The sequence below is a fragment of the Perna viridis genome, chromosome 5 (genome assembly GCF_037379345.1).
Source record: "Perna viridis isolate PV_CMFRI_1.1 ecotype Kerala chromosome 5, ASM3737934v1, whole genome shotgun sequence".
Lineage (NCBI taxonomy): Eukaryota > Metazoa > Mollusca > Bivalvia > Mytilida > Mytilidae > Perna > Perna viridis.
In genome coordinates, this window is record NC_142449.1 from 4,821,873 (window position 1) to 4,837,364 (window position 15,492).

Below are 15,492 nucleotides of genomic sequence, written 5' to 3' on the forward strand. Positions count from 1 at the left end.
AACTGTATTAGTAATAATTGTCATTGGAGATAAGGAAATTGTAAGTTTGATATTTTGATTAGACTAGCTCCAAGTCCCTCTCTTTATATTTAAGATTATATGACGAAAGTTTATTGATTCCATGTATCTCTCTGATATCATATCTACAAATTATTGTGGGAGATCAGTTAGTAGTTTTGTTATCAGAGAGGTTAATAACACAGATTCTGTGTCACATATAATTATAATAAAGAGGGACTTAATTGTAACAATTCTATATGTTGATATTAGTTATTTTATTTAATAACAATTCCCTTCATTTAAGTCACTACCACCCAAATAAACAAAAACACATTGAAGCTTGATTTTGATTAAAAGTTTGTAACAGCATATATGTTTTGAACCTAGAGGTTAAAGAACATGAAAAAATATAGTTAAACATAACCTTATGTCAATACAAAGTCCAAAGTAAAAAGTTTTAATACATATATATATATATATGAAAACAGTTTAATACATATATATATGAAAACAGTTTAATTTTGGAACCGCTATAAAATAGAGCCCAAAATCAAATTCTGAATCCATTGTAAGATTACACAGATCAAGAACAGTTACAGTTCAAGATTTTATAATCAATTTATACCAAGAGTAAGGAACTGTTTTTTTTTTCACCTATTGATTTGCCCCAATGTCTATATAGTTCTTTCCTTCTGTAGTATTGAAGTAGGCACTAAAATACTCATGACATTCCAGAAACCAGAAAAATATTATGTCTATATAAACAGTTAGGGCAATAACTTCCAAAGTTCAATTCAAATCTTCTGCAGGTGGTATGAAGCTTTTTTGTATCATTTCATAGATCCATACCTCAGCATAACATTTTTTATATGAACACAATTTTTTGGTGTCCATATTTAGTGCAGTGAGTGACTGAAGAGTATGGTTCAGTTATATTTCTTCTAATTTAATTTTAGTTATCCTCAGTTTTCCTGAGCATAAACTAAATTTTCAATGATACATGTAGGCTAACCCAGGAAGCCACTTATCAGATGCTAGTTAACCAAACTAACAAATAGCTAGCTCAAAGAAGTTACCACAATCAATATAACCATGATATTATTTGAATTCATTTCCTTTTCAAGCACCACTCTTTCACCTTGCTTAACTTACCAAAATTGGATACCCAACCTTTGTATCATGATTTAATATCTAAATCCACTGATTTGTGCTTCCAAGGCACGTGTCTACAAAGAGAAAACAAAACAATGACACTCGCCCTATAGACACAACTTGACTATTTATAGTTATATTACATTTTGAGAAAAATGTCATTTCTTTACTTTTTTCTGTGTTTCTTTTCAATTCCTGTTTGAAGTTGTTTCTTTCTCCCTTTTCTTTTTAGAATATAAGTCAAGAAACATGTATATCCAAGAATTAAGACATCGTGAAATTTCAAGTTGCCAAAAACTAAGTTTTGTGACTTATTGTTTTTGCTTTTTCTTCTTCTGAACATAGAGATGTTAGAGCGATTACTCAGAAGACTGTTCATTCGATTTATCCCAAACTTGGCTAAAAAATCAAGCATGCTCAAGGGGTGTGGATTCCATTTTTAAAAATTTTAAAATGGCTACTATAACAAAAAGAAAAAAAAAAAAAAGAAAGAAAAAAAAAGAAAAAAAATCTATAAAATTAGTGAATCTGTTCAGTTGTATGAAAATAATCAAATAGCATTTCTTGACTTGCTGCCATCACAGGCATAATATTTTGTTTCAAAATGGCCACCAAAATTGGCAAATATTTCAGCATTGTTCGATTTTGATGAAAATTAATATTCTGGATAAACATGGCCTTCTGAATTCAATGGTGGCTTAATAATTTGGCTGCATTTGACTATTTGCAGGTTTTGGTGAGTGGTGTTTTGCTTGCAAACACGGTATCACTTGTAATCATTGTTTTTTTTTCTTTTTCTAAATTGCTATCATAAGATAAAATCCAACTTTTTGAGCTCAGCTCTTAATTTGTAAGACAGTCTGATGGTAACCTACCAGGTATATGCAAAATTTTTCTTTAAGATAAAAGTTCAGGGTCAATGATGATGAAATTTGGCAAGAGAAGCATTGTATTGAGGCTAGCATTGCTGGTCAATAATGTGTCTTTGTGTCATTATTTGACTTTTTAGTTTATTTTGAAGAAGTGTCATAATTCTGTTACTTTAGTTTCTACTACTTTTGTTGTTGGGGCCTTTCAGAGCCTACTTAGAAAATGTGTTTACACTTATTGAAAACTTTTTGATGATCTCAGTATTTACTATTTTTATAAAGGTTATACGATGGTGAATTTGTTGTGTTTCACCACATCTGCTCCTTCATCTATATCAAAAACCTATCTTAAGGTCATTAAACTTGGCATATGACAGATGTTCTTGAGGCTGACATATCAAAAGCCTATCTTAAAAGATAGCATTAACGTCCAAGACATGATTTGTTATGGATGAATGAACAGACAGGCAATTCACTATAGACCAAGTGTTACTTTATTGTTGAGGATCACTAATACATGTACGTATCAACAAAATACATGTACTAGTAGGTATCAACAAAATAGCATAAGGAAACATACAAGTTTTATTCCTAGATTCAAGGAACACAAGCATATGGCAAAATACAACTTCATCACATTTTAGCATGATTTTTATAAATAATAAGAAAATGATAATACAATATTATGACATTATCAACAACCCATAGCACTAAATTATCAGATGAAAGCACTTACATGCAGAAGTTATAATTCAATAACATTAAACCACTAACAATGAATTACTATGTGATGACAAAGACTTTGTTCATAAGAATATGATGTTTATGAAAAAGAATTGTCTTTTAGATCTATCATGAATTGTGAAACTTTTTGGAAATCAGTAACAAATTAAGAAGGTTTTAATTAACAGATTGACAAACCTTACAAATACTCCACTAAGTACCCCATGACTCAAGTGATAAATTTTAAAAAAAATAAGCTCAATTAATTGTAAGGGAATACAAAAAAGGAGAAAGAATGAAAATGAAAGAGAAGTGTACAAATAAATATTCAAACAGGAGTTAAGTAGTAGTGAAAATGATCGAATAGCTCTCATGGACATGATAAGATACTTAATGTCACAATACAATGCAGTTTACTTTAATTTGAACAATAATGCTTTGATTTCATGTTTTTTAATCAATAACGTCTGTAATTGACTTCATTCTTGCTTTGTAAAGGTTATCTCCTTTGGAAAAGTAACCATATCTTTTTCAGAAATGTCTGATTCTGCAGCCAACTGTACACCCTGCAAAGACAAAAAGACTGATTAAGAACCTACAGTTAACAGTAAACTCATTGATTTAGTTTCTTAACATATCGATGCCTGGATGCAGCCAACTATGTTTCCGGACATAAATATGAAGTCTGAAAGATAAGCAAATACAAACATGTTTTGTTTCAATTTAAAGCAATGCATTTACCTACAAGAGTCAACAGATATATTTTTTTTCTATTACAATAAAAACTAGAAATACTCACAAAGAGAGCATTCCCTTCCCCACCCCTGCTTCAAATGGAATTCAAAGTATTACTTTAAAGTTCAATTATCTTCGTTTCAAGATAAGTCCTCAGACAGTAATTATATTCCTTTATGATGCCAAACCTTCCTATAAAATTTCATCAAAATCCCTTGAGTAGTTTAGGACTTGCACTTATGAAGTTTTAACATTATGCAAAGTCCTCAAGTAGGATAACCTCCCTGTGAGTCCTCTGGCAGTAATCACATTCCTACATGCACTTATACATATGATGCCCAACCCTCCTATAAAATGTGTAAAACCCTTAAGTTTGATTATCTTCCTTCTGAGAGCTCCAGCAGTAAAAATATTTCATCATATAAGTCCTGCTATATAGATGATATATTACCGTTAAACAATCCTAGTTTCAGGGACTTTATACATAACATCTACCCCAAAGAACTTGAGATAAAGGATACTACAGACACTGTAAAGTCAGCCTCATACCTTGAACTACACTTAGAGATTGATGGTAAAGAAAAACTAATGAACAAACTTCTCATTCCGTACTGTCAAATTTCCTTTCATCTGGGGCAACATCCCTTCAGCACCTGCATATGGAGTTTTCATATCACAACTCATACGTTACACCAGACTTTTTGTATCATACTAGACTTCTTACAATTAGGCTTAGGAAACAGGGTTATGTTGCTACAAGATTGAGGTCATCACTATAGCAGTATTATGGTCCTCACCATGAACTTGTGGATCATTACGGTGTATTCACCTACATAATGAGAACAGATTTATTCAACTTCAATGTGTCATTGTTTTCCTATCCTCTTTCGTCTAACCCGGACTTTACTTTTTATGAGCAACTCAGCGGGTGTTTCTAGAAAAGCAGAGGTCACTTACCCTACCAGTGCACCTGGTCCATGCTCCCAGTTTTTAGTGTAGTCCAAGTTGCTCATTTACTTTTGTTTCTTTGTATGTATCATTTTGGTTATTTTATGTTCTTTGTTGCGCATGTCTGTTTTCCATGTCTGGTCTTTGTCCCTATATGACATCCTTTTGATTTGCGCTAGAATTGTGGTTCCCTTGATTACTCTTCAGGCACTTTACATATGATGCCCAAACTTTCTATAAAATTTGATCAAATTCCTTGAGTGCAGAGTTAGAAATAGAAGCCTGCCCGCGACTGGCTATTTTTGGGCAGGACTGGCCAATTTTAGCAAAAATTTATATAGCCATATAGTAAATTTATTGAAAAATTGTATTCAGGACTGGCTAGAATTTGAGTGAGTTTCCTACCCTGATGAGTGGTTTAGGAAGAGTTGCAAGTATAAGAAAGGTGGACAGACAGATGGAATTCTTCCTATATACCCCAAAACATTGTTTGAAGAAGGTACTTAGGCTTTATTAGTAAAACTGCTCAAAACCATGAATTGCTTTAATTGTAATATGGATGTATTTCAAATGGAGCTCACATAAAATAAAAAACATACTTCTTGTACACATTTCTGAAATTCCTGTGCAGCCTGTTCTGAACTAAACTGGACTCTAAAATGTTTTCTAATTGGTTCATCCGTAGAAAAATCAATTGGTGACCACTGACAATCTTTCTTGTTCCTGTATAAGAAGTAAAATAATTTGAAGTTCAAATAGCCCTGAATTTTTTTCTCCCACATGTAATCATTCAAAACATGGAATCAAACAAATAGATTTTTATACTTCTATTAAACATATTTCTTTAGATCTTTAATCTGATAATTTCACTATACATATGTAAGGTGCAGATGATGATGACAGAGCCATGCATTATCATTAAATGAATACAAATTTTTTGTGATCATATAATTACTGCTGTTTAATCTGTATGGTCTATTTTTTATAACCTATAGCCATGCTTAAAGCCAGATAAACTATACCTACATCAGTTCTGAGCAAACTATATATACAGAGTTTTGTAAGAATCTGTTATACAGTTTCAGAGAAGATTTTAAAAAAATCCCACATAAATATAAAACAAAAAATGCTTTGCAGAGCACAGCAGCATACAACTGCATAGGCTGAACCTTTAACAGTTGTGGCAAGTATGGATACACCATTCAAACTTGACACAGCTTTGAATTTTGATTTTAATTGGACATTTGACACAGAATAAAAAAATTGACCATAACTGAAGTATGGCCCTTATTCCTAAATAGTTCCAGTAAAAATCAATCCCAAACTTCCTGTTGGGATATGGCACCTTGTGGTACTACAATTTCAGTGATCTATTCCATTTCACTTAAATTATCAGAAAAAAAAAACTTGTTTCTGGCTCCTTTGTGGCCCCTTATTTTTATTTGGCTTAATTTGCAACCCCAAAAATCAATCCATCTCTTCCTTTTGTTGTATAGCATCTTGTAGTAAAATTTACAGGAGATCCATTCACTTTTACTCCAGTTATTATACTGATGGAAGGAAAATGCTTGTATCAGGCCCGTTTTAGGCCCCTAATTCCTATAAGGTTTAAGTCTTAATCCCAAAGTAAATCCCAGTCTTCCTTCGGTGGTATGGCACCTTGTTATACAATTCCAAAAGGATTCATTCACTAATAATCAAGTTATTGTCTGGTCATACAGGGAAAATACCAAAACCTTAGCGTGACCCCTAAGTAACAAAGGTTCTACTATTAGTTGTACTGTCATGGCATTTTCAAATGAAATTTGTGATCAAATTAAAATGAAGATATTTTTTTCCCCTTTAGATATCACAGTTTCCTTGGTTACCAACTGGAGATATACTTACAATGAGACAGAAGTTTCCATTGCCACTACATGGTTACAAACAACAACATCGTTGTCAAGTTTTACAATGATTCTATTTCCATTGACATCATCATCATTTAATATTTTCAATATTCCAAGACCAACAGCCTAGAAAAAACAATGTATCATTGCACATCTAAAAAAGAATATCTTCATTTCATTCTTTTCTTGTATGTACCTAACTGCTACCTTATTTATACATGTACATATATATCTAAATGAACAAAGAATTCCACATTGTATAACGGTAAAGGTACATCTCACAAAAAAATTTTGTTATATCAATTTATTTCCGTAGACACTGTAAACCAGGAATTCTTGTGCCCTCTTTTTTTGTGGTTTCTGTAATTGACCTACTTTCATGCAGCTTTAAATTTGCAACTGTTCCCCAATTCGTATTTGTTGATTGAAGAAAATTTGCACATCAGTTAATTTTTTTACATTACAGGTCTTATTGCATAAAATACAAAAGATAAAACTGCCAACCACATTCCGTGGTTTACATTTTTTGAATACCTTCCAGTCCCCATCTTTGGAGAAGAATTTGATCCTTTTATCAAATACAATGTCTTCCTCCTCAGTGGAATAGTCATCATCATTATCATCATCATACTCGTCATCATCAACCTGAGTTCCCCCAAGCACAACATAATCCTCTTTCTCAGATCTATTAACAACAACATAGTCAGCCTGACTTCCATCCCCTGGTTGGTCTTCAGTCACAGTCACAGGAATGTTGTTCTTATTGCCATCTTTAAATATATTGAACCCAATTTATCATAAACTAGTTCAGTTCTGGACAAATGTACATGCAGGGAAAGAGCAAGCTATCTCTTTAACAACTACTGGTATATTAATCTTGTTACTAGAGACTCTAGAGAGCCTGAATCACTCATCTGGAGAACTTGAAATCATGTGATCATGTCATTCGATCACTTAAAGCTAAACTTGGCTCCGGAGGCCATCTAGTTTAATCAAGTGGAACCAAAATTTCATCAGATGTTAAATTTGACCCTTTCATTATTACTGCCAAGTTTGCTCATTATTGGCTTGGTAAAAAGCAACGATATAAGCCAAAATGTGTTTCCCCAAAAGATTTCAATGGCAACTTGGAGTGGCGGCAGCCACCAGCTCCATACAAAATGTGGATCACTTATAGAGGGAATTGAGGTCATTTACCCACACTGATACCCTATTAAGTTTCAAAGCATTGTCATCTAAGGTTTCAAAGAAGTTGATCTTTGGATATTGGCCAATCAGAATGTTAAATGGCCTCTTGCAGCCATTTTGTTTAATTAAGCATAACCAAAAGTAGATATTTTGTAAAGACTCTTGCATACACCTTTTCTTCAAAGTTTGGATAAAATTTGTCAAGGGGTTTTCATGTACTTGAGCAAAATGAGAAGTTTATGGATGACAGACAACCAATGACGGACACAATATGATGGCATAAGCTCACTGGGTTCTCCTGTCCAGGAGAGCTAAAAATTGAATTATTTGTATCAATGTGAGATACAAGTATTCTGAGCAAGCCTTCAATTAAAGTTTCATTAGACAGAATATGTAAGACAATACAAACCTGGGTTCTAAAAAAAATAACACCTTTAAAAAGGTGAAAATTGGTGAAATCAGAAATAAACATACCATGAAATAGACTAAATATATGATGGTGATGCAGGTCCCGTCATGTCTGGAACTTACCCAATTTAACAAGACCCATATATGACTGGACCTGCATTACCATCATATATTTGTCAACACATTAGTATCTTCAATATCTATGGAAACACTAGCAAGTTTAATAAGAAGCTTTGTTGGGCGCAGCATGATACCACCATATCCAATATGGACACAATATTAGTCTTTTTTACACACCTAAAGCTGCATTAGCTGTCATTTTAGAAAATTTTTGTTTCTGTTGAATTATGCCGTAACTTTGAATTATTTCTTTTGATTACTGCTATAACCTTGGTTTTCTTGATTACTCTTTCACACCACTGGGTCGATACCTCTGCTGGTGAATTTTGTCCACGAGGGTATCATCAACCCAGTAATACAATTTTTAAAATTAATGGTTTTAACAAGAGGAATGAAAGAAAAACTGGCCCGGACGTCGCCCAGTATAAAAAGGTCTGAACCTGACAGCAGATCAGACACTCTGTTGTCTTGTAAGAATGTGGTGTCCCCAGATGGGAATCTTAGCACACTCACATCTGGTAGGGAAAGTGCCCCGACCAATTCTTTACACATTCAGTCTGCAGACCATATATTCCAGTACAAAAATTCTGACTATTTCAAAATTATCAAACCATGTTCCATCACTTTAAATGATATATTTGACTACAACGATGACAAACCGCATTGTACCATATCAAAACGTGGAATTAAAAATTGAAAAACATGCAACACTCTTATAACCGACTCTTACTTCTCCAGTTCATAAACCTTCCATAAAAGAAGTCACGATGACTTAAGTTGCAAATCAACAATCTTAATATATGGATTAGAATGCAATTTATGTGGTTTAGTATATGTCGGAGAAACGCAAAAACAATTAAACAAAAGAATGTCATTGTTCGGGAATTAACACCACCAAATTCCTGACAGTTTATCAACACTTTAATCAACAAGATCATTCAATCCTCTCTATGAAAGTTTGTATTTTAGAAAAAATTTACCATCCTACGAACAGTCCCGTTCTAAGTAAAAACTATCGTAGTGAAAGAGAGGAGTACTGGATACGGAGACTAGGTACTGCAATACCTTACGAATGCAATGGCAACATCAAAAGTATAGGAAACCTTTCAAGCCAATATAACAATAGCATAAATGTGATGAATTTATTTGACAAAAATCCAAGACAGGAAAGGAGTCATGGCCATCGCCACTATATGTCATCCAAGTTACATGATGTCTCCATAGATGGTCTCCTTCCTTTCATACAAAAACTATTGGACTTCATCACATTAGAACCAAACTTTATTCAATATCTCTCACTCTACACTTCCTTTACAAAGTCTTGACACTGCTGTTTCTGACCCTACCTAATCATTATACAGACTTGTTGCCATCATTTTGGATATTGGTTTCCTCAGACTCTTTAAACCAGTTTGTGTGAAAAGTCAAGATGAAGAAAAATTATCATTTCTTCCACTACCGTTTGTCAACAAAGGTATAGATGCAATTTGGCTTACTTCCTCCATCACAAAAACGTCATCAACAAAATTCCCCCATATTTCAAAGACAAAACCAAACCAATTATTTCATATTCCTATACTTCAACCTTGCATCCAAAATTTTCAATTATAAAAGGCTATTGCAGAACCTGGAGATTGAGGACTTCAAGGCTAAACCACCTGACTGTTCTTGCCAAAACTCTCCATTCAAATATGGTCCTTCTTGTCATGTCGTTATAGGAGATTTGACCATCATTGAAAACGAATCTGTGTAATATCCTTTCTGAGGGTCCCAAGAACCATGAACCACGCTCCATAAATTGGAATTATAACTTTAAAGTTCTTATGGATGCCGTCGAGGACTATGCAAGAAAATGGATAAAACGAGAACAAGAAGTCATTGATTCTCTGTCAGAGTGGTTAAAGGCCGTGAGGTCTTTAATTTTGAATTGAATGAAAGTTTTAAGTAGGTCAATGATTGCCAAAGCTACATCAGTTTTCAAAGACCCTGATGTAGCAAAAGCATTGTCTACTATACATTACAAATATGTTGTCATACCACCAGACAAAGGCAAAAAAAAAAACCCAATGTTTTTGTCTGCAAAACATTTTACACCAAATGTTTATTATCAGAGGTAGATGTAGAAAATAATATCAGTAATAAGACCTATACTGCTACCACACTCTCCAAAGCAGAGATAGTGGAAAACCATAAATCTGTGCTAATCTCTTTTGGTCTCTCTACCAAGGACGATGATTGTGATTTACCGTCTATGTACTGGATTCCTAAACACCACAAGAATCCATACAAACAACGTTTCATAGCTGGATCTGCAAAAGGTACTACCAAACCTCTTTCAACACTTTTAACTTCTATACTCACAGCTGTCAAAGAGGGTCTGCAGTCCTACCACAACACTTGTTACTCCCGTAGTGGTATTAATTCAAAATTCGAAAGATCTTTTGGAGACAATCAGTTCAAGACTACTATCAGAATATAACAGTATTAAAACCTATGATTTTTCAACACTGTATACTTCTATTCCCCATACTCAGTTAAAATCCCGACTTAAAAACATTATGCATCGTTGTTTTTCCAAAAAATATGGTACACCTAGATACAAATATATAGTTCTCAGTAGAGATTCCTCATACTTTGTAAGAAATAATTCCAAATCATCTTCCAAATATACAGAGGAAGATATTTACAAAATGCTGGAATTTTTAATCGACAACATATTTGTCCAGTGTGGTGGACGTGTTTTTCAACAAACAGTTGGCATTCCAATGGGAACAAATTGTGCTCCTTTACTTGCTTACCTATTCCTTCACTCTTATGAGGCTGACTTTATAGCTGATTTGATCCGAAAGAAAGAATATCATTTGGCTAAATCCTTTAATTTCAGTTTCCGCTATACAGATGACGTATTATCTTTAAACAATTTCGGGGATTTGATACATCGCATCTACCCCAAGGAACCTGAGATAAAGGATACTACAGACACTGTAAAGTCAGCCTCATATCTTGACCTACACTTAGAAATCGATGGTAAAGGAAAACTATTGACCAAACTTTACGACAAACGTGATGACTTTTCATTCAGAATTGTCAACTTTCCTTTCATCTGTGGCAACATTCCTTCAGCACCTGCTTATGGAGTGTTCATATCACAACTCATACGTTATGCCAGAGCTTGCCAAATCTACGCAGACTTTTTGTATCACGCTAGAACTCTAACAAATAGGCTTCTGGAACAGGGTTATGTTGCCACAGATTGAAGAACAGAAGTTTTATGGTCATCATCATGAACTTGTGGATCGTTATGGTGAATCCATCTGCACCATAAAAACTGATTTATTCAATGGATCATAGTTTTCCTTTCCTCGTTTGTCTACCCCGGACTTGACTTTTTATGAGCAACTCGGCGGGTGTTTCTAGAAAAGCAGAGGATGCTTACCCTGCCGGTGCGCCTGGTCCATGCTCCCAGTTTTTAGTGGAGTACGAGTTGCTCGTTTGCTTTTGTTACTTTGTATGCAAGATTTTGGTTGCTTTGTGCTCTTTGTTGTGTATGTCTCTTTTCCATGTCTGGTCTTTGTCCCTGGATTGCATTCTTTTGATTACCGCTATAACCTTGGTTCCCTTGATTACTCTTTTTACTAAATTCCACTTTTCCTGTATAATTTCAATTGATATCAACAAATAAAATACAATAAATACATGAAATAGGTGTCGATACATTTATTGTCTTGCAGGACAAAAAATCGACCTAGATAAATTTATATCATGTGACTTCTGGTGACCTTAATTCGCGCATGTGCTGTAAGGGTCGATTCTTTAAAAAAAAAAAATCTGATTGCAAAGCGACAGAGGTTAATCAATGGCAAGGAAGACTGAAGGACTCAAGCCGTAAAAGAAAAAGTTTAAATACAACGTAAGGATCCTCTTGTAATTTCATATTGTGATATAATGTATATTATAATATACACAAATATGGTCAGTAATTGTCATTATTTATTTGAAAACTAATCAAGAAATAGATTAAATGAAATGTAAACGAGAGACATGCTTACCTGTGTATCTGTTATTGTTATTTTTTTTAACCTAGGTGAAAGTATTTTTAACTCGAGTGAATGTCCTGTTGACAATCTTCGGAAGAAATGGTGAAAAATAATTAGATCAGTGCTATTGATCTTCTTTAATTAAAAAACCCGTTGTTTTTACAATATTCTTCAGTTATTATCTGCATTTATTGCTTCAATTGCATTAATACAAACTTATTTCATTGAATCAGCAAAATTCAGTTGAATCAAAACTGAACAAATATGGCAGTTAATGCAGCTTGAAATATAAGGACTTACAGTTCATTATGGACAGAAAACCTGATTGCATACTATTGTGAAATTCAATTTAAGTAAAAAGTTTTTCTTTCAGGGTGCTTGTACCCCATCATCTACAATGTAATTAAAGGAGTAAATTTGCTTTGCATACTTATTTAAGCCTTTGTAAAGAGGATCAGTTCACAAAACAAAGAGGCCCCAAGGAGCCTGAACTGCTCACCTGGTTAAATTTTTGCCTTTCAAGGGCAATAACTCTAACAAAGAGTTGTCCAACAATTTGACTCAAAGAAGACTGGTAGGACTTATCACATGGATCATTTCAGCAAATGAAAGTTTCGTTCTATCTATTATAGCTTTCAAGATATTGACTGAAAACTGAAAACAAAAACAAGGAGTTGTCAGACAACTTATTTAGTCCTTTATACAATAAGGATCATTTCAGCAACTGAAAGAATTTGGCTAACCCTTACAGTTTTGGAAATGTACTGTAAACGTATTAGTTTTCACGGTTTCAAGAAACAAGTAACGTTAAATAGTGTTGAAAACCAATATCGTGAGAACTATTTTTCACGGTTTGCTGTGCACCTCAAAAAGAGAAAAAAATTAGTACACTGGTTATATTTAATACAATTACAGTAATATGCCAAAAACTATATTTAGTAGCAGAGGCCATGTTTTTCCCATGTCAGTTCTACACAGGATACCCCAAGAAACATTCATACCAAGCTTGGTTCCAATTGGTTAAGTAGTGGCTGAGAAGATTTTTTGGAAGAAATAAAGTCCAAAAGTTTCTAAATTATAAAAAATACACATCTTCAATACATACACATGCCTGTTGCAAAGTTTGAATAATATTAATTTAATATTTTTTTAGTAACTGATTACACAAAGAAAGTTAACTCCTATGCGTAATGGATGGACAGCCAGACTGAAGCAGAAACCAGACTAGCTTTCACCATTGGTGACACAGGTAAACAACTTCAAGCAACCTATAGCAGTCCTAAGAAAACTGAGATATCAACCAACCTCCATTGCCACCTATTGATCCTGACTCCTTTCTGTGTCTCATCTCCTCTTGACATTCATCTAAAGCTTTCTTAAACTGCTGGGCTAATTCTATTGTCTAAAAAACAATAAAGATCAATGTAGAATAGGAATACTGTGAGCTAGTTCACAAAGAGAATACCCCTGCTTCAAATGGGCTCAAATGTAAAACCTTTAATTTGGGTTTAATCTCCTTTGGAGTCATCGTACAATAATCAATTTCCTTCATGCATATCTACATTTCATCAAAATCCATTGGGGTGGATTATGAGGAGTTGCACTTACAAGGTTTTAAGCATTAATTTGGATTATCTCCTTTTGGAGTAATCTTACAGTAATTATATTCTGTCATGCACATCTACATATCAAATCCATACTCCCTATAAAATTTCATCAAAATCCCTTGGGTGGTTTAGGAGGATTTGAGCTTAGCAGGTAGTAACGAGTAAAACCCTAAATTTGGATTATCTCACTTTGGATTCCTCCAACATAAATTGTTTCCTTTCATGCACATCTATATATCATATGCAACCTTGCTATATAATTTCATCAAAATCCCTTGAGGGGTTAAGGAGGGATTGTGCTGACCAGGTTGTAAAGCCCTTGATTTGGATTATCTCACTTAAAATGCCTCTGACATTAATTACATTCTTTCATGCACATCAACATATCATACCCAACATTCCTACAAAGCTTCATCAAAATCCCTTCAGCGATTCAGGACGAGTTAGGCTTATAAAATTTTAATATGTAAAACCCTGAACTTAGATTATCTCCCTTTGATGTCCTCCAACAGATATTGTATTCCTTCATGTACATATAAATTTAATATCCAACATTCCTATATAATTTCATTAAAATCCCTTGAGGGGTTTAAGAGGATTTGTGCTTACGAGGTTGTAACATGAAAAAAACTTGATATGGATTAACTCCCTTTTGAAGTCCTCTGACAGTAAAAGTGTTTTTTTTTTATTTCATACATACCTACATATCAAATCCAACATTCCTATAAAATTTTATAAAAATTCCTTGAGGGTTTCAGGAGGAGATGGGCTTATGATGTTGTAACATGTAAAACCATTGACTTGGATTATATCCCTTTGAAGTCCTCTGACAGTAATTATGTTCCTTTATTCACATCAACATGTGGTGCTAAACCTTCATATAAAATTTCATCAAAATCCCTTGAGCGATTTAGGAGTTGTGCTTACAAGGAATGTGGACAAATGGATGGGATGATTCCTATTTATATCACCCTAAACTATGGGGGATATAACTAGAGGGACCTAATATAGACCATGTACATATTAAGCCAGTGTTCCTATGCAAACATAAAACAGTAAATACCTTCCAACAAAGGTTGATAAAGTTAATTTTTTAAACAAACATAATCTTTTCTGGTATACATACCTTGAATTTAATAGCCATCTGTTCTATCACAGGTTCATTATCACTGAAATCTTGTCCAACCCAACACCATGATGTTTCAGAAGTTGGCAGTGGTTTGAAAGACATTTCAGGTGTCAACCATTGATTACAAGCTATTTTTAGAACTTGCTCTCTTCTCAAAATCAGTCTGTAACGTTCTATAATTAAAGGTAAAAAGTGGCAAGTTCCTTAAAAAAATATTGGTTATAGTTAATTTCCAAAATCACATTATAGTTTTTGAAAGCACATCCTTTTATAACTTAAGGTCCTCTGCCATGCATTGATAAAATGCTTTGCAGAGTTGAACCCTGAACAGTTGTGTGAGTAAAGACACACCATGCAAGCTTGATACAGCTTTGAATTTTGATTGTGATTAGACATTGGACAAGAGTAAGAATTTGACCAGAATTGAAAGTGGCCCCTAATTCCTAAACGGTTCCAGTCAAAACCTCCAAAATTATAGCAGCTTGTGTGTACAATTTCGAAGAGATCCATTTCCTATTACATAAATTATCATAAGGACATCAGGAAAATGGTTGTTTCTGGCCCCCTAATTCCTAGTTGGTTCAAGTCATAACCCCAAAATTAATCCCAGCCTTTATTTGGTGGAGCTGTAACTTGTACAATTCAAAGACATCCATTTACTTTAAGTCAGTCAAGTTTTTGTCTGGA

The 15,492-nt window shown here is 33.8% G+C and overlaps 1 protein-coding gene across 1 annotated transcript in view; it reads right to left on the minus strand.

Annotated features, from left to right (window-relative positions):
* Window positions 1–2,588: 2,588 nt before the first annotated feature.
* The window catches only part of LOC148615689 (E3 SUMO-protein ligase RanBP2-like), a 62,079-nt gene continuing 49,175 nt past the window's right edge, over window positions 2,589–15,492 (minus strand). The window contains exons 29-34 of the mRNA XM_088582183.1: window positions 14,803–14,978; window positions 13,375–13,471; window positions 6,851–7,086; window positions 6,315–6,442; window positions 5,027–5,150; window positions 2,589–3,310 (exon numbers count right to left, since the gene is read on the minus strand). Coding sequence (XP_088438309.1) covers window positions 3,224–3,310; window positions 5,027–5,150; window positions 6,315–6,442; window positions 6,851–7,086; window positions 13,375–13,471; window positions 14,803–14,978 — 848 coding nt within the window. The 3' untranslated portion in view covers window positions 2,589–3,223. The remainder of the gene's footprint in view (window positions 3,311–5,026; window positions 5,151–6,314; window positions 6,443–6,850; window positions 7,087–13,374; window positions 13,472–14,802; window positions 14,979–15,492) is intronic.